The sequence below is a fragment of the Pezoporus flaviventris genome, unplaced genomic scaffold, assembly GCF_033815535.1.
Source record: "Pezoporus flaviventris isolate CSIRO_AGI_PZ_B2104156 unplaced genomic scaffold, CSIRO_AGI_Pfla_v1 ptg000007l, whole genome shotgun sequence".
NCBI lineage: Eukaryota > Metazoa > Chordata > Aves > Psittaciformes > Psittacidae > Pezoporus > Pezoporus flaviventris.
Genome location: NW_026892555.1, coordinates 42,382,351 through 42,409,662, shown reverse-complemented (window position 1 = coordinate 42,409,662; position 27,312 = coordinate 42,382,351). Strand labels below are relative to the sequence as shown.

The window sequence follows — 27,312 nt, the reverse complement described above, 5'->3', positions numbered from 1 at the left end:
TCTTGTCTGGGCTCTGCTCTCCTTTGCTCATTTGAACTTGGAATACGACTAGTTAAACCCAGCTTTTGTACAAGCACAAATTAAAACCCTAATCTTGAAACATTTTTGTGCTTAAACCCAAAGTTAAGGTCTTAGCTATTGTGTTTAAGTGATTGCCACTTACCGGCATGTGGACCAATTTGGAAAGGTCTCATCTCAAATAATGAGAAAACATAAATAGTTCCTGTTAACTTTTAAGTGATAAAGCACTTACTGCTTTAAGACAAGAAAAGTCAAAATCAGAGTCAGAACCTGGTCAGTCCTCAATTCACCCTTGACTGGAGTGATTTAATTGATCACACGTGTTTACAGTGAAATAACTTCTCTATGGATATATTGGTGGCAAAGATAAATTTATTTCCTTACATCAGTAAGGAAAGTAACGTTAACTTTTCTAATGCATTTACTGTTGCTTGTAGCCATCCACACAGTTTCTAGCAACAATTATTTTCTAAAGTTTTTTATTTCTATTTATTTTCTTTAATTCCTTTTTTTTTTTCTTTTTTTTTTTCTGAGAGAGTTGCAGGTCTGGAATTTGCATAGAACTTTTGAAATCTCTGGAATGAAGTGCCAGATTGAGCTGGCAAAAACACAGTCATGGTACAAGAAATTGGATTTAGGCTGTTGCTATATGCTGATCTGAAGGTTGCCCACTGCCCCGGGCACCATTGCCTTGAGGATGTGTTTAATTACCTTTGAGAAGTGTGAGTAGTGGTCCACAAGGAAACTTTCAGCAGTGCAAAGCCATAGGTCCGAAAGGCTTGGTTTCAGATAATTTGCATGTGGCTTGTGTAAAGATAATTGTTTTTCCTCTCCTGCCATTTAGTAGTCAATAACTGTCAACCAGGAACTATTCACGTTTTCTCATTATTTGAGATGAGGCCTTTCCACATTGGTCCACATGCCAGTAAGCGGAAAGCAGCAGAATTTTTCTCTCCTCCGTCTTTGGTAACTGAAACCAATACACCTTGGAGGTAGGAAACACAGCATGTAACTGATTTCTCTTTACAGTAAATATTTGACATGCATTAAGTCTCCTTCTGCTTTGAGTGGACTGCCAACTTGCAAACTACCTTGGATGAAGTATCCAGGCTGTACTGAGGTTAGTAGTCTAGCCAATGTTTTTTATCTAAGAATATTTGGCATGCAAATTGTGTTAGAGAATATGCTTTTTTAGGGTGCCTATAATACTGAGAATTCAGTGCTTAACTGAATGTCACCACAACCTTGATTTTGTTTTATTTAATTAAATTGTGTGATTAGATTAGTGGGTCAAGGTCTTCAGACAGCCCAAAGCACAGCAAATGTAACTGTTCTATGATGCTATGACTCTAAGTGATCATCCCTTCAAAACAGACAAAGCCCCTATGGCTTAAACATCCCTGTCCTCTGAACAGTCAGCAGGGAGCTGGTGCGGTAATCTTGCTGCAATAGTTGGTCTGTTGGAGTGACTTCTTCACCAGACAGCTCTGGCTAAGACAAGTTTTTGTTGCTTTGACTCTCCTGGATCCATGCGGCCGCCACAAACCAAGGCCAAACACAAACCAGCCAATCTCCGTGCCACAGCTGCTCCGTCCTCATGGGGTTTTTTTACTCCTCTCTCTTTTAGCCTCAAGGAGACTGATCTTGGGCTCAGGTTGTTCTTGTTGGCACCCCAAAGGTTCTTGGGGGTCACCGTAATGTCATCACTTTTTTTCCATAGGACAAACATGGGAAATGACGAAGAGGTGATGTTAATGGCAGAAGACTGTGGGCCTGATTTGATTAATTCTCAGGATCTTAGGAGGCAATGCAGCATCAGCAGAAGCAGTTCAGCATATTATCACTGTGAGGCGCAGGAGAGAGAACATACGATAGACCACGAGAGTTTGGATTATTTGCCTTCACACAGTAAAGTTTATAAGAAGTGGCTGCAAGGGAAAACATACAGGTAAACTTAGCTTAAATGCTATTAAATTATCTTTAACCTGGGGGTAATTTGGACAATCCAGTGGGATGCCTGCTACCAGAAGGAGTTAAGAAAATGTTACTTATTGTTTCTGTACATAGGAAAATACTTCAATAGAATGTAGAAGTTGAACAGGCAGCAAGGAGCTTTGGTTACAAACATTTTTTGAAAGTGCTTATGCCCTTGCTCTTGACAAATTATTGAATATGCAAAAAGAAATTTATTAACTACCCAATGTATGCAACTGAAGAGATTTTGTTTGGGGGAATGCTCTCTTCCTGAGACTTCTCTTGAAATTCGCTGCCTCTTAGTGTAATCTGCAGGAAATACTGCGTTTAAATCTCAGAAGAGGGGTGCTGTAGTCCTAGGTGACACTTGAAATAAGTCAGTAATTATTGTTGGTACATAATTATTACAGATTTTAGAAAGACGGAAACTAGAGGTGAAGACTTGCACATTTATATGAGAGGTGCTCAGTGCATTAGTTGCAGTAGAACAAAACAGGAATTACTTAGAAACGAGCTCTGAGTGCTCTACTGAAGCTTAATAACTGAGTAACATAATTGAATTTTGAGATGGCATCAAACAATCCAGCATCTGAAAGTAGGTTACACTGCTACATATAGGTTAAAAAAAATCCAAAAGCAAACCCCCAAAATTCAACTATGTTTATTACCCAAATGGAAATGGCTTTCACTTGAAGGTAGAGTTTTGTTGAGTACATGTTTCTAAAGAGATGTTGGCAAAACCAGCCTCTTGCTCATGCAGTCACAGTTAATAATCAAAGTGCTCTAAAAATGGAACATGCATGTTTGTGAGAGGAAGCATGGCAAACAGGCCTGTGCTATAGGCTGAGAGATAACTGTGTTTTCCTATTTCTAGAAAAGAGTGGGATCGATGGCTGCTGATGGGCCTAATTGGAGCAGCAGTTGGGATGCTGGGGTTTTTGGTTCATCAGATAATTGACTCTCTCATCAAACTGAAATGGGACCTGGTGGAAAAATACCTGCAGGTGAGCAAGAGAAAATCAGGGAGCTCTCTTCCATGTCTGTTTATTAGAAAATCCACACTGTAAAGTTTGAATTGACTAGAGGTGCTACCTGTCTTGGTGTGAGTGGAAGTCAGATACCCCACGGTGCTTTGTGTAGGCATGCTTTGCTGTCCTTTGCTACAATTTAGCTTATAGTGTAGTATAATATCTGATGGTGTTCATATCATGGGATTGATGAAGGCAGTCTTTAAAATATTGTGATCTTCCTCTTCCGCCTTGTACATAAAGGGTATGTGCTGCTTTAGGTATTGTTGATGTCCAAGGGAAAGGATTGAGTTTCTTTTAGGGTATTTAGGGAATGTGGACCTGATATCAGATATGTTAGTTCTTTCTATTTCTGGGGTAGCTATCTTTTGCTAATGTTGTAGTAGTTTAATATGGAATTATTAATTTGCCCTTGGTGGGTATCATGATCTCTGATAATTGGGATGGTTTTGGTAAAAATCACCGAATGGCTAAAACCAGTGTAAATGTTAAGGTACCTCTGACCCTGACTTGCTTTTCTAACCTGTAGAGAGAAGCAGGTGGTGAAAGTTACATCTGGCTTGTGACATCTATGGTAGATAGTATGAATATTGAAGGGGAGCTTGTGAGAATAGGGTTTTGAGCTTTTGTTCTAGCTGAATCCTGACCAGGGAAGGTTGGGCATCCTGACAGGCTAATAGGAGGTGATAGAGCCAGTAATCCTGGAAACCGCTTCTAACTGTATGAAGGACAAAAAAGTGACTGGGAGTAGTCAGCATGTATTTACAGTGGCTAATAATCTTCTACAATGAGATGGCTGAAGCAGTGGGTGTTCTTTATTTCAACTTTAGCAAGGCTTTCATCACTGTCTCCTGTAACATTCTCATAGACAAACTGATGAGGTATGGGTTTCAGAAATGGACAGTGAGATGGATTTTAAACTGGCAGAAGTACTGGGCTCAAAGCTTTATGATCAGTGGCACAAAGTCCAGCTGGAGGTTGGTCACCACAGGTATACCACAGGGGTCAATACTGGGGTCAGACTCTGTTGGATAACTTCAGTAATGATGGGACAGAGTGCACCCTCAGTAAACTTGCAGACAAAAGCAAAACTGGAAGGAATCGGAGCTTGACAGACCAGATGACTGGTGCCAGCAGCTTCCTGGGCTGTCTTAAGGGAAGCGTTGCCAGCAGGTTGAGGGAGGTGATCCTTCCCCTGTGTTCAGCACTGGTGAGGCCACATCTGGAGTATGCAGTCCAGTTCTGGGCTCCTTTGGTCCAAGGGAGACATGGATGTGTCCTCTGCTACGCTGTGAAATCAAGATAAATTCTGCCAGCTGCTGAAGGACAGACCTCAGTCACCTCACAGAAATGTAACAGAATACTTAATTCTGTGGAATCGATGGAAGCTGAATATATCAGAGGGAATATCTGAGAAGTGAACAAGTTCACGTTTTCTGTGAGGAAAACATATCTAATGCTCTTGGAATATTATTCCTCTGAGGCTTCTTATATGTGAAATATGTGTATGTTTATAAAATAGATAAACAGTGGTTGAATCTACATGCATACTTGCATATATGATTTGTATGTATATACATGCATGTGAGTATATATATACACACCAAAGTATAAATAAAGAATATCTAGAAAGGAACCACAGTTTGACTCCAGGATATCACAACAGCCAATACACACTCTGTTGGTACTGCTATATTATAATATTTGTCCCACTGTATTAAACTAATCCAGAGGGACAGGAGGTAATCTCACAGGCTCTGACATCAGTACAAACATGTAATTCCTGCCTTGGAAGGCCGTCCCATCTAAATACCTCCTTCAGCTGTGGATGAGCAAAACTCATTTTCATGCTTGTTGCTTTACTGTTTGGCTGCACTGCATAATGCACTTACAAAAGTCTTGACTGGACATGCTGCCAGGAAGGATGTGGTGGCCAGCTGTAATGCCCTGACCTTAAACGCAAGAGATGTGTTTGACCTGCACACACAGTGAGTCACAGCTGAGCACTGCAAAAGGTGGCAAAGGGTGTGGGAGCTGAGAAGTTCTGGAGACAGCATGGCCGCAGTCAGCCCAAGCACAAACCAACCCCAGAACAAGAGAAGCTGAAATGTTTTTCTCAAGTGTGAGAAGGCCTGGTGTGAGAGATGTCCTTTGGGTTAAAGTTAAGCAGGAAAGAGCTTGCTCACATATATTCTGTCTACTAAAAATGGCTGCAAATTTATGAAGGTGGTCACTGGTGTAAGGCTGAAGCCTTGACTCAGGCAAAATGTCTCCTGAAGTTTTAGTGTGTTCTTGTGTTTTGTTTTTCATTTAGTGTTTTCTTGTGCCTATTCATATGGTCTTTTAACTCTGCCTCTGATGTGAAAAGGGCCTTGATGAGTAAGAACATATCCTTTGTAGTGTTTTTAGAGATTGGCAACAACTGGAAAAAATGCATTACTTAACTCTGAGAGTCATCATTGACCTTACTGCTACTCACCCCCTGTCCTCCTAAAGAGCCTGCACTGCTTGTGTTGGTTTTACCCTGTGGTACACCTTCTGCCTGCAGAAATGTGTGGGACAAAAGATCATTGAAAAGCAGGACCTGATGTAGTGCTGATGTAGTAATCTATTTTGTCAACCGGACAGGATGGCAACATCCACATGACCTGGCTGTGTGTGCTTGCATTTGGGCTGGCCATGGTGGTTTTATCTTCAGGCTCAGTGCTGGTAAGTGTTATACCTCCTGTGCAACAAGCCTATAAAGCTGTGATAAACCAAATCTCTTCCTCTGGTTAATTTGGTATTTTGTTACCCACCACCACCCTCCCACCTTCTATTGTACAACCCAATTGGAGAGGTCTTTCTTTGCCTCCCGCCTAAAGTTGGATTCCACCACCCATAACTTGTATAAAAGTGTCTGGGGTAAAATCAGTGGTGGTGGCAGGGCAATTTACACTTAGCATGTGGTGTTTATAAAATAAATACAAGTGGCAGCTGGTGTAACTTGTGAAAACTCGGTGTTTGGAAGGGGTCTAAGCCAAGGACTATCGGTCCACATAAAAGTTACTGCTGGTTTTACATTGATCATTTAGCTGTGCTATGTGGGTATCACTTGTGGCCCATATCAGTACTTTTACGAGGCAGCAGTGCTAAACCATTGAGCCTTTCTGTCATTTACTGTCCCGCTGTGCTCAATTTAATTATAGACAGGCAATTAACAACATAGGTGAGAGAACAAGTGAGTGTTTTACTGAACTTACCCCTAAATTGAGCAATAGTAGGAAGAGGGAGCTTATTACAGCTAATAACCAAGCAGTTTTAAACCATTTTAATTCAAAACTGATCATGCAGGTTCACATGTATGACCTGCCCCACAGACAGCCTGTGCAAAGGCAAGAGACTGGTGGGCTTCAGCTACTGGGGGGATGGCAGTGCAGCTGGGGGATGGGGCAGGGGTCCCCTTCAGTCATTTTCTTCTCTCATTACCCCAGTATGCATATGGTAACCCATGCAGCAACATTCAAGTAACGGCTTGAATTCTTGTGTGTAGCCAGAAGTTATATGTGTATCATCTCTATGTCATCTGTTACTTCTGAGAATGTTTGCTCCTGAACAGAGCAAGGTGATGGCTGGACTTAAAAACTGTGTCCGTAAGATGCATCCAACACATCAACGTCTAATGATTATTGACTCTGTTTCTCTTCTTTTTCTTTTCTGTTTTCCTTTGCAGTTCTTTTGCCCAGCAGGTTTACCATCTGGCTTGCCAGAAATCATTGGCTACTTGAATGGCACTTCTATTCGACATCTTTTTAACATTAAGACCTTTTTAGGGACGTTTGTCTCATGCGTGCTGGCTGTAGCCTCTGGGCTCTTCTGTGGACCAGAAGGTCCCATGATCCATTTGGGGTAAGAAATAGCAGGCAAAAGTTAAAGCTATCAGACTGAGAGTGTGGGCTTGGAATGTCTGTATTAGTGGCAGTGCTGGTTTAGAAAACCCCTGCATTGGGAGCTCTTTTTCCTGTGCTGTCCCCTCCTTTGCATTAGCACAACTATTCCTGAAGAAAAACATTTTTATGCTGCATGTTTTAAGTACTGGCTTGGTTCCCTAGTACAATTCATTGTGAGGCTCAGCAAGCAGTTAGCTGGACAACTTGTTCCTGAAATGCAACTTATCCTGCAGTTGTCGCTTTGGGGCTGTTTTGTATCTCATATCTGCTTTTACCTGTGCAAAGTCTGTATAGAAATAAAGCCAGTCTCAAGTGGCTGTGCACAAAAGGGACAACAATTTTACATCCACCTGCAGACGTGTTGTACATGGTGGTACAAGGCACACAGTGATGGACAGCCAGGGCCTTGGGGTCCATGTTTCCAGGTTACAAACATGGTGCCAGCTAAGAGTGATCACAGAAACCAGGCGCTGCTTTCCAAACTCTGCAGATGGTGGATTGCGAGTCAGGTTAGAGCTGTTTGTTGTTCGTGCAGTAGTGGAATACTATGTTTCTGGTAGGGAAAACGTGATTTTATGGAAGGGTAATGTTTTTATACCCCCTTGCTATATACAAAGAAAGAGAATCCTCATCATCCTATAGTGGTCTTGGGGCCTTGTGAGAAGGAGAGGAGGGTTGCCTGCCCCCACTTTATAGGTCAGAGCTGTTCTTAAAATCTACTATGTTGCAGTACAGCCAGATTTTGTAAATGCAGGCCAGATTTTGGGCTTTTCTATTTTGTTAAGTGACATAATTTCCTTTTCCCACAATTTAGAGGAGAATCCTACTTTATTACCGTTATTACACCGTGTCTTGAGTAGAGATGGTAAGACTGGTCTCTGCTAATACGATAGTGATCATTTGGCTGGTTTGCTGCTTTGTTTCTGATCCTTCTTGGGTTTGGAAAGTATGTATCTTTGAGTTTTCTTCTCTTCCACTTCACTGCCCTGACCAAACTGATCCTCCTCCCCAGCACCCTTTCACATTTTCTGTTACTCTGTGGGTTTATCTTTATCTATCTATTTATTTATTTACTTAATTACACAGAGGTGCAGCACCCTAGGGGATGACTCATGGATGACTCTAACCATGGGAGTGCATGGTTAGAGGCGGCCATGAACCTTCTAGACAATGATTGCCAAGGTTTGGCTCTCCCTTTAGGTTTCTTTTGTTTTCTTTGCTTTCAGACGTTTGTCTCCAGGAGCTCAGAGACTGCAGCTGTGATATTTTCTTTTCTCTTTGTGCTGTGTTGGTAACAGTGATGTGAGAGCCAAAGGATTGAATCGTATTTCCATGAAGAAAGTCAGCACAGTATTAACGTGATGCCTTTTCAAAACATGGGAATTAAGAGCTAGTTTAATTTAATTTAGCTGGAACCCTCCACCATTTTTATTAAACATAAACACACGGAAGTTGCTAAAAGCCTCTGAGAGATTGGTTAAGGCTCCTAATTTAAGTCTTGTAGAAAAGTCTTCCAAGATTATACAATGAATAGGTTTTTCATTTCACTAAGGGTTTGGATAATTTTTTTTCCCCATTTAAATGTAGTTTGAAGTGCTGCCTGAGAACACACTGTAATAATTTAAATCATTACACATCCTCTGTTAGAAGTAGGGCTGTTCTGGCTGCCATGGTTATTAACCTGGAAACACATGCTTGGAATGATGGGCTATATAGCCTGATGTGTCAGCACACTTGGGCAGATGTTAACATGCAGTTCTTCAAAAGGCGTTTCATGGCCTATCATCACAACACGTCCTTGCAAAAGAGACATTTAAGTCTCCGAGACAAGAATCTGAAAGTCTTTAGTAGCCTTCTTCTTTATGTCAACAGGACTTTGCATATTTAAAAGCTGTGTTCAACATTTTCCATGTTTAAATCTGCTGAAGTCAATCTAGCTTTGCTGTTGCATGCCAGCTAAGGCTCTGTCCTCCCCTGCCTTTAACTATGGCTGACTTATAAATAATTTACTGAAAAGTGCTCTCAGTTATACAACATCACTTTTAGTGCTCTCCTGGGTTGTGGCCTGAGCCAGCTGCAGTCAGACATCCTTGGTGTGCACCTCCCGATCTTCACTAGGTTTCGGAATTCAGCTGATAAGTAAGTGATGGTCAGAGCTGTGGGGCTCTGAGGGGACTCTGTGGGTGTCCAGAAAGCTGCTGGTGAGCCTGTTGCATCTGGAAGGGAAACGAAGATGCTGTTCCAGCAGACTTTCAGCCTTCCTGCTGTTCGTCACTTTGGAATGGGGATAAAGCCACCCACTCTAATTAAAAGAAAGCTGTTTAATTAAACAGCTTTAAAGTTCTTTAATTAAAAGAAAGTTTACAGGTTGTTTTATTGAATGCCTGTGGAATAATACATTAATACCGAAGACCTGTTCCCATTGCCTTCTGGGTTGTATGAGGAGGGAGAAAAATGAGGGATTTTTACACATGAGCTTTGTCCTCCAATTAATGTTGCTGGCCCAGGAAAAAAGAGACAATGGGGATTGCACAACTTATTTGTGACACTTTGTAAATCTGGCACTTCTCTGCCCATGCATGTCTGTGTGATAACTCCGGTAAGGCCCCTCTCGTGAACACTTCTACTGAAATTAATGACATTAAGTTTCCAGGAAAAAGAAATGAAAAAGCAGTTTATGTCGTCTGGATGGTATCTATTGTCATGTTGACATACAAAACCCTATACAGTACCTTCTGGTTTTCCAAAACAAGGAAAAAGTAATGACTCCCATGTGTTAATTTCCTGAATAAATACAGAGAATTCAAATGAAGAGCCACTGTGAGCTACCTGTAACTTGAAAGAAAATAAAAAAGCACTGAAGGGAAGATATGAGATCTCTTTTGCCTTTAGTCTTTTAAGATCAGTCATTTAAATAAATCTGAGGCATGCTGGTTAAGCAAAATGTAAGTCATGGAAGAAATCAGTGATGGTGGTAAGTGAAGCAGCAAGAACTCTTGTTTTTCTCTGCAGGACCCAGCTATAGTATAATTAGAAAGAAGTGTTAGCTTGCAGTCAGGAACCATCGTGGGAGAGACGGGTTGTGTGGAAGTACCCTTCACCAGAGAGCTGTTGGGGAGTAGCAGAGATAAATTTCAGTCTAAGCAAGACCTTGCTTCTCTACAAAGACCAGGATGCAAGACTCCTGCTCCCCTGTATCTTCTGAGTTAGGTAGGCTCAGGAGATGTACCCTGTTCAAGTACAGTCACAGGCAGAGCAGTAACTCAGCAAGTGTTGGGATGTTGAAGGATCTTAAGGCATCCCCCCCATCACTGTAATGGAGGCATAGGAGGGGCCCAGTTTCATTGTTGATACTACTGATGGGAATGTACAACTGACTGGAGCAGGAAGTTGGAGATGTCCAAGCAGAGCTTGCCCAGCTTTTACTGTGGTGTGCAGCGCCTTTTGAGTTCCCTGCTGCAGATGCAACTGATACACAGTTCCCTGTGAAGGTACAATGTGTAAGCAAAAAGCCATCCACAAGAGCGTCTAGCTCAGCATTTGTGAGTTGGGAAATATCAGACATAAAACTGCCTTGTATAGAGGGTTTTGTTAAGGGCTTTGACACCTAAACTCTCTAATCTTTTATTTTCTGTCCACTATTCTCACTGCCACCCATCCTTGAACTTGGCATTCCTTAGTATTAAAAATACTCATTTTGTACGCCTGTTAACTTCAGTTACTACTGAATGCTCAGCATTTCTGCAAATTATCTCTGAGGTCTCAGCATATCCAGAGGATGTAAATTTTCTAAGCTGGTGAGCACTAGTGATTAGTGCATTATATGTATCAGCATCACCCTTGTGTGCCCCAGTCCAGCAGACTGGACTTGAACCTAATTTTTTAAGGCAGAATTCCAGCATAATTTATTTCCTCTTCCCATATCCTCCCTTCTGTTTTGCATACTGTGGCCTTCTGTAGAAAGGAACAGATGTAACATTTGTCTGATGCAAGATGTTGTTTTCATGTAATAAAATGGGTGCTTTAGAAAAGGAATTGTGTGTGAGAAAAGGACTAATAATAAATGTATAAAGGAAGACTGCCCATTCATGCCTTTCTTTACCACATTATAATTATATTTTTCCTTTTTTTTTTTATTTTCTCTTTACTAGAACTGTCTCACAGTTCAGATCTCTGCCATTTGAGCAACTAGTGCAGCTTACAGCAACAGAATTCTGTTGCCCTTTGGGGTGTATGTTGACTTTTATAGGGATGGAGAAAAGGCACATATGTTCCCTGTGGATTTCTCAGACATTTGCAGAATGAGGCAGCAAGTTGAGGCTCCAGGCTCCAGGGCAGTACTCTCATTCTCTAGTGGATCCCTAACTTCATTACCTTTTTCCTCCTGCAGTATTTCCCTCGTGGCTGCACTGCTTCCAGGGTGTGAAGTGTTATGTCTGCCTGGCATTAGGCTGGCCATTGCTGGATCAGCTGCTTGCTGGCGTGGAGCGGTGGTCCCCATGTGATGTTACAGGATGGAAAGTTTTGTCAAGGCCAGAGGTCAGGATGGACAGGGCTGAACTCAAAATCTAGAGATGCAAGGCACTATAATAACTGCCAAATAAACCAGCATGTCTTTAAATTCAGTCCCATAAACCCAGCTTTAATAGGAAGTGACGCTTATGGAGTTTTTTCATTTCTGTTCCCCCCCCCCATTACGTAAATTTTGATTCTTCTACCTGTTGCAGGCGCAGTTTCATTACGGCTGGTGCAGGAGCAGGCATAGCTTCGGTATTTCGTGCCCCCATTGGTGGGCTCTTGTTCACATTTGAAGAAGTGTCTTCATTCTGGGACATCAGGCTGGCCTGGCAAACCTTCTTCTGCTGCTTGATGGCTACCTTCACCACAGATTTACTGTCCTCTTCTCTCTATGGGTTCGTTTACAGAGGTCACTTTGGATTTTTTGAAGCAGAGAAAAGAATTATATTTTGGGTATGTACTGTGTGGATGTGGCAGGAAGTAGATGCAGGGTTTTAGGCATGTTTCTCTCCTCATTATAGCTGTGAGAGTAGCAGGAAAGGGGGACTAAGAAGGAGGAAGGGATGGTATTTGTGCAATTGTCAATGTGGGTATGGAAGCCATCACACTTTACATGTGGTAGTCACTTAGATACAACATGAAGTTGTTTTGTCCTAAATAACAAGGAGACGTAACATCTACTGTTTGTTTATTAGCTAATCTTATAAATTATAAAGTTAACTTTCTGTATTGGTGCTAGGTAGGAGAGGGATACTTCAAAGTAAAGAAAAAGCCAAAGAGCTTTTAAATAGGGTGTCCTCTCCTTCTGTAGCTGCCTTGAGCTCTGTGTTGCTGCAGGCATTGCTGTGCTGTGCCCCTGTTCCTTGGTGCTTACAGATTAAACATTCAAAAATGTATAATCACTGTTTGCTCCTGGTTGCACAACAGAGGTGACCTTCAGCCTCAGCTACCTTTATTCCTTCCAGCACAACACAACCTTGATCTTTGAATTTTTATCATGTGTCCACCCAAAAGTACTTGCTGTTATTATCATGTCTTTCACTCATTTTTATTGCAAGATGATTCACTAGTGATTTGCGAGTATCATGATGTTCACTTCTTGCCTAAATATCCTTCTTGATATTTGACTTGAAGATCAATTAAAGAATAAACCCCTGGTCATCTGAATTCTATTCTGCTTTTTTGCTACTAAGTAAATCTTTCCTAAGGTAATTCCCTGATCATTGTCACCGATCTCTACATTTCTTCTGGCTCGTGTCTCTCTAGCAATGCAGAAACCAGAGATTATGGAATTTGTGACATGTAGGCATACCTTGGTTGGGAAAATAGATAACTTTTTTGTGTGTGTGTGCGTGCTGATATAATGATTTTGCATATGCTGTGCAAAAGTATTTGGGGTATATTTGCTTTACCATGAGTTTAGCTGGGGCAGGTGGAGAAGACATTGCTTTTCAACCCAAATCCTTTTTGTGGACAACTGATAGTGCAGTCCCCCAGACAGCTGCAGTGACACAACCAAGAAGGTAAAATTTTGTGGCAGAAAGGTGAGACTGCATGGACAGGGAAGAGGTCAGGCCTTCTGAAGCCTGATTCATTGCTGAAGCCAAAGTATTGTGTAATGCACAGCTGCATGCACAGGGGAGAGTGGATTCACTTCAATTGTTGTATTACAAAAAGATTGTTCTTTTAACACTCCTTTCAGGATGTTTTCTGAAAACAGCAGTGGATTCTGTTTCCTTCTATCTTCTCTTAGTGTCATTAGAGGGAAAAACTAGCTAAAATTATTATCAACGTGACTTCTGGCAGGGTTCAATAGTTTTGGCTCTCAGTGTGGTACAGATAACTAGAAACATTTCCATTTCACTGAATGTTTTTCTCGGGGGAAATTTTGCTTTGATGTTTTGTGGTGTTAACCAATACAGCTTACAGTGGATAAACTCTGAGTTGAAAGCTTGTGGGTTATGTTTCTTAACAAAACTATTTGTTTTCTTTAGTTTCATTCTACCTGGCATAATGTTACAAGGGGAATTTATGATACTCCAGAGCATGAGGTTTTCAGGAAGGTTCACTTTATTTCTACATAGATTAGTTGAAAAGGTGAAATTTGCTCTGTAGGTAACAGATTTTTCTTGATGACTGGCCAACCTCTGTGGTTGATACCACCACAAAGCCAAACAGTACACTGTGCCACTTTTCATTTCCACCATGTAGAGCCCTCACTCAACTTTACCTCCATTGCCACACACATGCAGTGCAATGTGCATGTGTTAATTTAAAACAGACTTCTCAGTTTATCTTTCCCTTAGGAAAAGTGGAGTTAGGGAGAGAAAACAATAAACCCATGTATATCCCTTTTTTAGTTTTAGTGGATTGGAATTAAGTAGAATATAATGCAAGATGTTTGAATCTGGCCTTGAATAGAATTTTACTACTTCAAATTAAGCCACTTCTCTCTGAATTTCAACTTCCTAAACACTGGATCTCTCTAAAACCTTTGGAAAAACATGGATTTTGTTGCAGCTGTTGGTGAAAATAGCATTATTAAAGTTTTATTTAGTACATAGATTACCTACATATGTGATGGTTGTAGTCCTAATTGTAAGGCATGATACACCTTAATTCTCTCCCTACTTCCTGTGAGTGTGCTGTGCAGGTGTTGGGCTTTTTTTTGCCTGGGAATGGCTTCTAGGACTCTTCCTCTTCCAGACCTGGTTTCTCAGTCTGCAACAACCTATGGACCAACTCTTTAAGCCTGGCTGGGTTTTGACCCTGGCATTCCTCATCTCAGGAAATACCATGAGTGTTCAGTACAGCCACCTGGTGGATTTGTTAAAGTCTAGGCTAGTTGTAGCGAGAACAAGAATAAAATTTAGGGTTAACAAGAAGATGAGGAGGAATTAAAAAAGAGTGTGAACAGTAAGAGGGCCTGTGCGCTTGCTCAAACAACGTTAGGTAGGCTAACGGTTTCTCCTATCCACTCTGCCAAAGATTATACCAGTTTTTTTTGCAGGCAATCCTTTACATGTTCTTGCCAGATAGCTTTTTGAGCATTTTGTGATCTCTTACTCTGTGCAGATCCTAATCTTGTCAAAAAGCTGTGTAATTCTTAATCTTGAGCTAAGGAAATAATATCCTCACAGCTTTTAATAGATTGGCACCAATCTGTTGACCCTTTCATGCTGGCTGGAAGATAAAATTAAAACATGATATTGCTCTCATCCTTGCTGCTTGTTGAGGAATCAAGCAGAAAATTCAATTACTATTCCAGCTGTCAGATTATATTCTGCATTTGTGATTTGTTGCTGCAAGTTATTCCAGATCAGCATCAATTTTCACAGTTTTATTTAAGTAAATTTACTTATAAATGATCTAAATGCACATGAATGCAAGTTGACAATAAACGAACAGTGAACAAAGCTCTGGTTCAGCAGTTCTTTTCAGTGTTCATTAAGGCCGTCATGTCAGGTTACTTGGATGTAGCTTGAAGAGCTGAGTGCTACTGGTAACACAGTGCATCATGAATGTTTCTGTATGTGTGCCAACGCCAGTGTCTACCTGCTGGTTCCACTCCTGTGAGGTGCGCAAGAAGAACACACTGTCTCTCATGAGATCAGCTTTAAATTAATTAGCTGAGCTGCCTAAGCCACAAAGAAAGATTTATTTCCTGTATGGAAATTACTTTGTGGTATCAGGTTTTGTAAGAGAGAGTGCAGTATTTCATGTCTGGCAGGATGCTCAGAACATTTTTTTCTCCTTTCTTTGACTTAGGTTAAGAACTTGCTGGATTTGAACGTCTTGGCCTTCATTCCGACCATCCTCCTTGGAATGCTTGGAGGTCTTCTGGGAGCTCTCTTTGTTTCCCTGAATATAAAGATCAATAAATTACGTATGCAGTTCTTTAATTCAATTCCAAAGTTATCCCTTAGAAAAATAAGCAAGCTGTTGGAAACTGTGCTCATCCTTGTAAGTAAAAACTGTGTTTCTCTTGATTATATCACATTTACAGTGGCTAATGAAGGCAGGTCATAAATTGACTGGATAGAAAAGTGAATCTGACCTGCTAGTACTTGATAACGTGCAACAGATTACAGCAAACGTATGAATTTCCAAAGTACATAGAGGTGTTCAATGATGGTGGGTATAAAAGAATGGGAAGATATGTTTTGGTTTGGTGTTTTGTTTTGTGTTTTAATGCTTGAAGTATTTTACCTGTGGAGTTGCTCTCCTGCTGCTCTACTCTGATGACACTACATCAGCTTAGTGACATGTAGCAGTTACGTTGGTGTGCTTTTTCATTTATTTGCAGTCTATGGAGGGCTGTCACAGGTAGATTTCATCCATTTTTCTCCATTTTCACTCATCCTTGCTAGTGATTGATTCTCTTATTACCCCACGCAGCTTGCTCATGTAGCAGAACCAGGCAGACACCTCTGTACCTGGGCACTGTTTTAGCAGTTACATTGGAAAGAACAATTAGGAAACCATTACCATAACTATATGCATTTTTGCCTGAAGACCACACAGGATATCTTTGTTTTAAGAAGAACAGATGCATGAAGAATAAGTATTATATAGGGTTTAAAAGTTAAGGATAGGTACAGAAAACTTTTTGGAGCTAACTGTGTATCTGGAGTCAGTTATCCCTAACTGTTACTGATGGAGGTCAGCCTGGAGCCTCAGATGTCCTGATATGGTAAGACATAATGGCTTTGGAGTTTCCATTTGGCATTGTATGACTTTGGGAAGAGTCATGCCATTGGAATGAAGGGTATAGACACAAGGCTCCTGTATTTTGCACATTTTCACAATTTTCAATATTATGCTTTGGTTATATCTTAAGTATGTTGTTAAATGTGGAAAAATAAACCTTCAGAGCTTTTCTCTGCAAATTGTGGTTTTCCTGCAAGTTTCTCTGGTGAATACCTGCTTATCATAATTTTCCTTTTTTTCTCACCATTTTTGAGGAAGTGTTTCTGGGTTCCTTCAGACCTTTTAAGTGTTGAGATGACCTTTCTTTAGGGAAATTGGTGCATGCCAAAGCCCCTTTCTTCTGCCCTCTTTTAGGCAGACTTGCCAGTATGTTTTATGTATGCCATATATGTTTTTTATATATACTATTGTTTGCTTTCTCTTCCCTCCCTCCTGGAGAGAGGGTTGCTCAGTTGTAGACCAGTGGGTGGCCATATAGATGCTCACTGCCCATCAGCCCAGACATGCCTTCAGCATCCGCTACTCTGAGCCGTCAGAAATACTTCAGGAGCCATCAGAAGCTTCAGGAAAAAGCAGGCACGGTTTGCATCAGCGACCTGAATGATACTAGGTGGAAAACAATTAGTATTTTAACTATGACAAGGGAAACTTTTGGAGCTGAAAGTGTGAAGGTCGAGGGACATGGTCAAGTCTCTGCAAACTCTCCACAAATTGGTCTAGATATGTGTCTGTTTCCCGTAGGTTGCACTGTTTTCCTCTCCATAGGATCAGGAGTGCATTTCATTTGGTCCTCGAAAGCTATGTATCCTGTGGCAGTCCAGCTCCTCCTCTGCCTAGTCCTGCTCATTACTTGGAGCAGCAATCTGTTTGTTGGGTTCTCTGCTGGCACATCAGAGGTGAAATCTGACCTCCGGGTGGAGAAAAATAGGCAGGAGAAGGAGGAGGGATCCACGTTGAAGGGTTTATGCTGGAGTAGGTCCCTGCCATCGATGACAACTGGGTTTGGGCTCCTCTTAGCGGCAGGATGTTGGCTCTTCAGCTTGCAGCCGTGTCTGTTCAGCAGCTAGCTGAGGGGGGAAGACGCCATGAGGAGATTCACTTGAAGCTTTTTGCTGCCACGTTTGAAGGAGTGGATAAGCTTAGGTAGAGAAAACCGGTTTTCTTAGATCTAGGGAGTGTCTTGCTGCTGCCCAGCCCTTTTTTGTTGTGCTAAAAGTTTGCTTCAAGGTCTTGCAATGGATTCAGGACTTTGTGCTGATGAGCACTGCAATGAGACATCCTAACAAAAATCTAGTCTTCAGACCAGCAGGATGAGGAGTAGAGCCCCATGTGTGTCCTGTGTAAAATCCATGCTTTCCAAAGGACCTCTGTGAGAGGTCAGCTTTGTAACAATTATTGCTCTAACAATTTGGACTCTCTGCTCTGTGTTTGATAGCCGCTTCCCCTGCTATTGGGAAAGGCTTGTCTTTCTCTTAGTACATTACAAAAACTACTTAAACACATAAACCCCAAACAGTTCCTTATGACTTTTCAGAACATTCCCCCCTCCAAGCAAGCCACAACATCAGTCAGCAAGACCCAGTATGTTAGGAGATGTATAGGATTAAATTTAAGAGCAGCTAGCAGAGATTTAGTGTCAGACATAAAGAAAATGCCTCCTTAGAGTTATTTTATGTTGTTTAGGAGTGGTGCCTTACTGACTCCACAAGTTCATGCAGCGGTTAGCACCTTGCCAGATCATACCTGAAACTAGGAGAACAGCATGTGTTTCATAGGGCTGTGGTGCTTACAAGAACTTTTATGTTGATATATTTTTTGCCCTAATCCTGTAATTTAAAAAAAAAACAACCTGTGTTTTTGCATTAGCTTTGTAGCATGAACTCTTATTCAGGCTGTTTTTCCTTTTTATTAGCTCTGGAAGATCCTGCTCAGGTCATAGTCCTTATTTTATTATAACTTGGCAAAAAGGCGGAAGGAAAGAAACTGTTTGATCTGACAGAAACCCATACAATTCCCTGTGGTTTTTATTTTATTTGTTATATAAACTCACATAATCAGGCAACTGAAAGAAACCGTGTCACAGTGACTTTAACCAAAAATAATCTTGTATAAACCAGTTTGCATTTAAACTTGGAAGGAACCCATCACTGTATCTTCCACACCCACAACATAACCCGGAGTACCATTCCTTTGACTGGAATTGAATATCTAATCTTCAGCCCATAGATTAGGTGAAGCTGTCTGCCTAAGTGCCCTCCTGCCCCTTGGCCTGTGTTTGATTCTCTTCAATTCATCACCTTTCTCTCTGTGAGGAAATCACAATGTAGATAATGTTTTGCCAAGAATCTGACAGAGCTATCTTTCTTCTTCTATGTTTTTAATCACACTGACTAATGCTTCTGTTCCAAAAGCTCAGTGTTTCAATGGGGAGGGTGGACAATTTAAGGGTATATACTTATATATTGAGCTGTCAAAACTTTAGAAGGTTGCTTGAGAGGGTGTTTTTTCCCCTGAAGATAGGCTACTGCTTTAAATGTGTAGCCACTGGCTCCAGGCTAGCTGTCCTTCTAGCTCCCCTTGGACTTTGGGCCTCTGGCAGAAACTCGACCTGGGTTTGAACTGTCCCAAAGTGCAGTTTTCAAAAACAAAACGTGACCTAAGCTCTGTGAAGACTGAACTACTCCCAGTTTCATCTAACTCTTGCTCTGCCCATAAGCTTATGATCTTTGACACACAGGGAAACAAAGGCTTAAGATACAATTGTCTGACAAATTGTCACAACTGCACACAGCTGAATCTCAGCTTGAGGGTTTCTATAAGTGTGCTATCTGAGCTGTTTTATAACAATCCACAGAGTGCATGAAACCTTGTGCTTGGAAAATGTATTATGATTATAGTTGGGTGTTCCAGTAATTTTTCTCCAGATGCCTCCTGAAATTGTTTCTAAACCTATTTTTGAAGTGTTTCTTCATTTATTTAGAAATATAAGTTGATCTCAATTAAGAGAAATAACCTTAGTTTTGAAAGAAATAGAACAACGTTATTATATTTAACTATGTTATGTTGAAAAAGATGCATAATTGAAATACAGTCGTCTCATGTAAAAACTTACTTTGCTTTTGGTGAATGCAAAGCAGAGAGTGAAAACACCTCCTGCTTTGCTCTGTTTAAAACAGTTTTGATTTTATCAATATTTACTTCAAAATGGGTATATGGAAAACTAGTAGAAGGACCTGACAAAATCTCTTCATCCATTCGGTTTGCAATATTTGTGTCTCTACTGTACAGCATGTAACATACTTTAGGCATTATAGCTGTCTAGTATGGCTGGGATGCCTAGGAACTTCTTTCTGTTGATTAACTGAATGCTAGTCCTTTCATAACTTCCTCCGTTAAGTTGGAGACCAGTTACCTAGTTGCAACAGTCAAATCCCTGAAGTTAAATGGGATGAATCTGAGCCTTATTCATTGCTTATGAGCAAATGCTGATCTCCTGGGAAATGTGGGCAAGACAGAAGGACAATTTCCTTGTGGTAACTGCTGGCACTAGTGTTTTTAGGCACTTTTCTTTCTTTTTTTTGTCTGTTCCTACATCTCACAGTAGTCTGTTTACCTGTTTTAATGCCTGCAGGTATGTACGACGACTGTTACAGTATACTTACCGTATTTCTTTCCGTGCACTCCAGTCACAAGCGTGAGAAACAACTCTGAAATGTAAGTGAGGAGAGTCATCAAAAGCATGTCTATGTAAATACAATTATTAACCATTTATCCCAGTTAGTTGCTACAAGGCTTTAGGATGGAAAAATTCAAAGGTTCATCAGAGCTGAACATTTAAAATGAATTCACGTAGAGACAAGAATCACAAGCTTTTAATCAATGAAATTTAATCACATTTCAGCTTTTCCAGTGAGAGGCATTTGCCATCACGTCAAATTAGAGAAAATAAAAGGGAAAAGTAAGAATCTAAAGGGAGTTAAAAATGAAGAGAGCCTGAAACATGGCTGTATGTTTCACACAAGCACTTTTTCATCTTAAAATCCTAATTTTGTTTTAAAATGTATATAGGCCTGTAGATATGTATATAAACCTAGAGACAGACTGTGCTTTAACTGGAAAGCTGGAACTGGAAACTGATGAAAAACCTGTTATCCTCAGCTTCAGTCAGCTACTCTTGTCTGAAGTACATGCTTTGATCAGTTCTTTGTATAAGAACACCAATTAAGTAACACACTATGTCACTCCAGAACAAACTGTAATCCAGGTACTTAAAATGACAAATACTGTGTTAATAAGCAGGCAGGGAATACGTGGCAGAGTAGCTAGGGTTTTTATGGGTGACACAGTTGCAAAGTTCCTTGAATTTGATATAGGTTTTGCAGTCCAAGTATCTTTCTCAAGAAACATCCATGAGGAATCAAAACAGAACTGCTCAGATTAAGGTAAATGGTAGTTTAATTTCACAGTCATTGCAAATGGTTGCTACCAACTTGTGGATTTACTAATTCATAAATGTATAATATATGAATTCCTCCTTCCAAGTGGGCAGTGTCATATATATTGCATAATATGAGCTGTAAATACTGAGTAACTTGCCATTCGTGACTGGACTCTGAACAGCTTATTTAAGTACATGGAAAACAGACACACTTTACCATTCTTGTCACCAATTCTGGACTCTCATTCAAAATGCAATACCTGCTTCAGTATTGTTTCCTATAATATGTATTTACAATATTCTTTATAAAAGCAAACTTTGTCACTCAGTACCAATCCAAACTGTGGCCATTTGGATTGCCACAGAAAAATCCTTTTGCCTCGTCCTGACATCCTTTTCATTTTAGGGACTAAATTATTGCAAAATGTTATTTTTCAAAACAAAACTATTTTTTGCTTTAAAGGAAAAACATCTGAAACCACGATAATTTCATGGCTTTTTTTTTGTCTGCGTCTGAATCAAAAATAGTCAGTCTGATCCAGCCTAGAGGCTAAATGGCCTTAGTGCCAATTTTTTTATTTGGTGTGGCTACAAGTTATAAAGAGTACATCCTGTTGAAAATAGATCTAAAGAGATCTGAAGAGAATTAAGCACCAAATTGTCCTGGACTTTGCAAGGCTATGCAGATGTTGAAGGTGGTGATGATGTCTCTAGTAAGCTTGTAATAAGATACAAGAATAAATGTGGAAAAGAAGCTTGTTCACTGTTCTCCTGTTCTTAGAAATTTAAAAGGGAACTATGATTACGGTTGTGAGATTTTAGTTAAGATCGTTTAGATTTGGCTCGTTTCAGAGTAATCTGAGACTCTTACTCAGTGCTCCAGAGGCAGGTATATGTCATTAACCTTTGGAGATTCAGCAGGTTAGTAATAGGCACATCATTACTTTCAAATATCCAGTGAGAATTGTATCACAAAAAAAAATCAAGATGTTTTAATTTTGGCTTTTGCACTGATCCAGCTTGGTGAAGTGTATGCTTTTTCTTTTAAACCATGACAGTTAGTAGGGCTGTGCTCCAGGTGAGGCTGTATGTGGCTATAACAGTGTGACAGTGCTTCCTTCTAGCATAGCTTATCCTCTTAAATTTACATTGGATCAGTGCTTTCAGTAGTGTTTGTAGCATTTCCAGCAGGCCTTGATATTCCTGGAAAAAGGAGGAATAGGAGATAGTGGGGAGGCAGGAGAAGGAGGTACAGAAGAGATGGGCTTCTTCCATTAGCAGGTCTCATTACAGCACATGTGTTCCTGCAGCATGGGGTGTGGCAGTGAAGTCCTCCCATTGGCACCAGGGAGAAATCTGTCTCAAATAAACTGATTTCAAACAGAAAGAGTTAGTGGTAAAAAACCCTGTGTGCAAACAAGTCCTACATCTCCATTCTCTGCTTTGTTCTTCTTGCTCAACTATGTCTTTTAATTGTAAAAACCCCCTTTCTTTTGTTGTTTCTCTCTCTGTTATTTTGGCATTGCTGCAAGCTTCAAATTGCCTCTCAGATGTGCTGTTTTTTTGTGTATGCACTCTTTTACTGGTAGTAAAGACATTTGTGTAGAACTTGAGGCTTTGCTATAAGTAAGTTGCACAATCATATGACTTCTAAAGCAGGATGGAGCAAATAAGTTTTCTAATTTTTATTGACCATTATGAATTTGGAATATATTCCTGTTTGAGTGGTTGGATTAACGTAAAAAGCAAATACAAGATTAGGAAGTATCTTGTGTTCCTTTGGTTGCCAATTGGGGGTCTGGAAGAAATTTTCTCGCACTAGATGTTGGCTGCATTTTAAGTTTTCCTTGTAGTTCTGAGTGGGGATCAGGTGGGTCAAATACCACAGAGTGCCTGCTCTTTGTTCCAGAAACAGCGTTCATATTGTTACAGTTTAGGTTGTGGTGACATCCAAACTATTCTGGATGCTTTCCAAACTGGAAGAAGGAAGTCAGTTCTGGTGTCTGGAGAGTGCAATTGCTTCAGAGATTGAGAAAGTGTCCAGGAATAGTGGTGCTATACAGAAAGGCTGGTCATGGGCAGCATGATAACCGGTACACTAAGCTGCAAGATGTTGAAATAGCTGGTGACAGTATTTGCCAAAAGAGAGCTTTAAGAATGTGTTGGACAAACGTTTTTTTTTAGGTTTCATTTGGGTATAGCCTGTGTTGCTGTGGAAGAGGAAATCTTTAAGTCTTTTCAGCTCAGGTTGCTCCCACTTGGGATGGAGCAGCCACAGCTTCTCTGGATAGCCTGTTCCAAGGTCTCACAGAAAAGTGAGACAGTACCCTCACAGTAAAAAAATCTCTTCCTTTAACTCTGCCTTCTTTCAGTTTGAAGCCATTACCCTTTGTCCTGTCACTACCTGCCCTTGTGAGAAGCCCCTTTCTAGATCTCTTGTAGGCCCCTTTAGGCACTGAAAGCTCCTCTGAGGTCTCACTGGAGCCTTCTCTTCTCCAGGCTGAGCAAGCCCAGCTCTCCCAGCCTGTGTTCACAGGAGAGGTGCTCCAGCCCTCTGATCATTTTTGTGGCCCTCCCCTGGACTCACTCCAACATTTCCACAACCCCTCTTGTGTTGGAGCCCCAGAGCTGGATGCAGTACTGCAGGTGGGGTCTTATGAGAGCAGAGAGGAGAATCATCTCCCTTGACCTGCTAGCCATGCTACTTTTGATACAGCGCAGGACATGGTTGGCTTTCTGGGCTGTGAGTGCATACTGCTGGGTCCTGTTAAGCTTTTCGTCAACAACATCCCCAAGTCCTTCTCCACTCAGTCTGCATTTGTGCTGGGGATTGCCCCAACCCTTGAGCAGGACCTTGCACTTTGCCTTGTTGAACTTCACGAGGTTTACATGGGCCCTCCTCTCAAACCTTCTGTTTGCTAAAAACCATGAAGGGAAACAAGTGAATTGTTCTGGTTTTTGAATACCACAGTAGAAGCTTTTTACAAGGTAGAGCTGAAGCAAGAGAGGAGAGTTGATTTATGTAACTTTTCCATTCCCAGGCCTATCATGGGAAACACAAAATGTTGACACTCAGCGTTGTTCATCAAACCTGTAGGGCCAAACTTCTCAAACATTAAACGTTAAGAATTATTTTGGGTGGCCAAAATAAAGCCTTTACAGGAGACTTACTTTTCAGAAAGTGCTGGCACAGACTATCAGCAAGCCAGACTACTTCACAAGGTTTGCACTGACCCACCTTTCAAACCTGTCAAGGTCCCTCTGGATGGCATCCCTTCTCTCTGGCATGTCAACCACACCACACAGCTTGGTGGTGTTGGTAAACTTGCTGAGGGCGCACTCGATCCCTCTGGCCATGTCGCCGACAAAGATGTTAAACAGATGTTAAAAAATATGAGCATTAATAAACCAGATTTATTAGTTTGGTAGAATAATTAATAAACTGATCTAGTAAACGAGATTTATTAGTTAATAAAACCACTTAATTGGGAGATGTGAGAGTAGGGTTTTTATGTAACATTTATATCTAATAGACACATTCTATACAGGCATTATGGTAAGTTATATTCATGCATTTAATATTTTTTGTTTTGTTTTTAATATTTAAGCATAAATCAGTTCAAGAGGGAAATTTCAGAATATAGGTGTTCATCAAGCACATGGATTGGTCCAGATGGAATCAGATATTCTAATCAAACATTCAATCAAGGTAAGGGGAGCTAAGTGATTGATACCTGGGAACAAGTGGAATTTGTGCAACTTGAGGTGATCTCCAAGTATATTTACTCATAATGTAGGTTTTCTTCGAAGTAATGTTGTGCTCCATTCTGAGGGATATATCAGAACTAAATTCTTTATTTGAGCAAAATATGCTGGGAAGTTGCTGAGTTGTTATCTCTGAAGGAATGGGGAAGGAGCCCTGCTGAAGTAGTATGGTTGTATTTCTTTGGCTTAAATGGCTGCCATTTCTCCTTGTTTAGATCAACATTAACATCACACAGACCAGACTGGACAGAACAAATGTTCCTTCTTTTCCTGAAAGTGCCCCAGGTGCTGAAGCTGTCATATAAACTCCAGTTAGCTGCTCTATGTACTCTGCTGATGTTTTTGTCAGGTTTAGGCCAATGACAACTACCACAAACTGTATTTTTGTAAAGGATCCTTTTAACGTTTTGTATTTCTCCACATCTCTTCCTCTGTGTTACAGCTGCTGCGCTTCTAGTTGAAAGTGGGAAGCAAGGGATCACGTATCTTTTTAAACGTGGGACTCATGAAGAATTTGGATACTCATCCCTCTGCACTGCTTTGGCATTTTATTTCATCCTCAGCTGTTGGACAGCAGGTTCTGCTGTTGCCAGTGGTGTGGTTATTCCTATGCTGTAAGCTTCATCTATCTTGGTTTGAGCTTTCTATACGCAAGGCCTGTGTTGAGTAGCAGCAACCTGAATTGTAAATCTGAAGGCTTGGCAATATCAAAGCTGTAATTGCTTGGAGGAGGTTATATATGTGGAACGAGATGGTTTGCTTGGAAAGAGATGTTAAAATTATGGAAAAGAATGAAGAAAAATCATGTGAGAGTAGCTGTGGAAGGATGATAGCCAAAAGTGTGCACCTTCCAAGCACAGATCATTTGAATCCTTTGAGGACCCAGAGAGAGTCTCAGCTGCTGGCTCCATGTGTAACTGTAGAAATACAGGTTCAGTTCCAGACTTTTTGTCTGTTTCTTATACACATAATAGCCTGAATCTTAATTTTGGACATCAACACCCTCGACTTTGGAGAAAACTGCAGTTAGGTCTTTTGTTGTACCTTTTAGAAAGCTGTGGTAGACTGAGGCAAAGTTCTTACAGAAATGCTGAGAGGTTTAATGTTCGGCAAGCAAAGAGTCATGGTTGGAGTGTGGGTTTGCTCTCACTCTCCGTGGCTGGAGAGTGAGAAACTGTGTCCAGCTTGACGCAATTCAAATAAAAAAAAAAAAAATCATAAAATAAATAGTTGTATGTACAACCTTCTGCCTTTGCCCTATCCCCGAGTACTCACCTCTGCCCTCCCCAAACTGTTGTTTAAATCAATTTGTAATATTCATTGTTTGCTGAAACATGGCATACTTGGCTGATAGGCAAATTTTTCAGCCAGAACCCACATTTCTGACCAGATAACCTCATTTTTTACAGCCATTCTAGAATTACTAGAACACCATCCATCAATAAAATTAACCAATTTCATGAATAAATAGGAAAAAAGTTGTGTAATGGTGCATGATGATGCTTCCCAAGTCCGTTTATATATACCATATATTGGCTATTGTATAAATAATAATGAATCACCATTTCTGGAAGGTGAATGTCTGTACAAATACAGTTCACTGGCTGATACTTGAATCTGTACATTTAGTTCCTTTCATATGGAATGAAATGCTATGTATCATGCCAGCAATTACATGCCTAAATATTGGGTTTGCTTTTCAGTGTAGCATATAGTTTCAAACTTAAACAGGAGAAGTTCAGGTTAGAGAAGTTCTTTACTGTAAGGGTGGTGAGGCACTGGAATGGATTGCCCAAGGAAGTTGTGAATGCTCCATCCTTGGCGGTGTTCAAGGCCAGGCTGGGCAGAGCCTTGGGTGACATGGTTTAGTGTGAGGTGTCCCTGCCCATGGCAGGGGGGTTGGAACTAGATGATCTTAAGGTCCTTTCCAACCCTAACTATTCTATGATTCTATGTGGCTGGTTTGAAGACTCCTGGGTTCTCCTCACAGCTTCATTCCTAGTTAGCTTTGGGCAGGTCACTGATACCTATTACTCCATTTGCCCATTTGTTTTATGGTTACAATATTTTACTTGCCAGGTGTATGGGGCACAGGTAGACTTAATTTTAAGAAATTATATAAGGCTGGATCTCTAGAATGCTTTTCTTATCTGAAATATCCAAATGTGTGTATCTGTGACCTACACTTTCGACTGTATTCCTGTAAAGTTCGTTCTCATTTGGCTTTGAAGGACATTAAGACATGCTGGTAGTCCTTTTTCTTCAAGGTATGGTAAGTCTGGCAGTTTAATGCTAGTGACTGGCAATAAGTAAATGTTCAGACATATGGAGGATGCTAGAACTTTCTTTGGGAAAGGAGTCACTACAGAAAATAACAAAATTAATCTGGAATCAGCAGAATATTAGAAGCATTTTTAGAAAACACTGTCACTGGCAATAGGATTTCTCTATTTCTTCTCGCTGCAGGTACACAGGAGCTTTATATGGCAGAATAATAGGTTTGATCCTTGTTTCTATTTTTGGTGTTCAAACGAACGAATATGGAGCATGGATTGATCCAGGTCTCTTTGCTGCCATTGGAGCTGCCTCCTTTTTCAGTGGTGTGTCAAGACTAACCATCTCCCTCACTGTGATAATGGTAAGCATGTTTTCAGGTATTTTTGTGGCCAAGGTTGAATTGAGCTTTCGCTGCTGTAGCGGAATGAACCACAGGTGTCCCGTGCATGTTGACCCACAAAGAAATAAATTATTGGCCTGGCTATGTCTAGCTTGTCTGAGGAGGTTTTTTTTTTTTTTCTGGGATCTTTTATTTGGGAAGTATAAGTTTGGAAATAACACTTTGAGAAATCGGTTTGTTTTCCTATTTTTTTTTAATTTTGGGGGTTACAGAAATGGTAATAGCATCAGTGATTTACAAACAAGAAAACAG

General features: G+C 40.6%; 1 protein-coding gene across 1 annotated transcript in view; it reads left to right on the top strand.

Annotated features, from left to right (window-relative positions):
- The first annotated feature begins 1,595 nt into the window (after nt 1-1,595).
- The window catches only part of LOC133266861 (chloride channel protein C-like), a 76,040-nt gene continuing 50,323 nt past the window's right edge, over nt 1,596-27,312 (top strand). Inside the window, exons 1-11 of the mRNA XM_061448516.1 lie at nt 1,596-1,969; nt 2,870-2,999; nt 5,652-5,732; nt 6,736-6,911; nt 8,999-9,091; nt 11,680-11,923; nt 15,239-15,433; nt 19,812-19,894; nt 24,227-24,327; nt 24,826-24,997; nt 26,850-27,021. Of these exons, the coding sequence (XP_061304500.1) occupies nt 1,719-1,969; nt 2,870-2,999; nt 5,652-5,732; nt 6,736-6,911; nt 8,999-9,091; nt 11,680-11,923; nt 15,239-15,433; nt 19,812-19,894; nt 24,227-24,327; nt 24,826-24,997; nt 26,850-27,021 (1,698 nt within the window). The 5' untranslated portion in view covers nt 1,596-1,718. The remainder of the gene's footprint in view (nt 1,970-2,869; nt 3,000-5,651; nt 5,733-6,735; nt 6,912-8,998; nt 9,092-11,679; nt 11,924-15,238; nt 15,434-19,811; nt 19,895-24,226; nt 24,328-24,825; nt 24,998-26,849; nt 27,022-27,312) is intronic.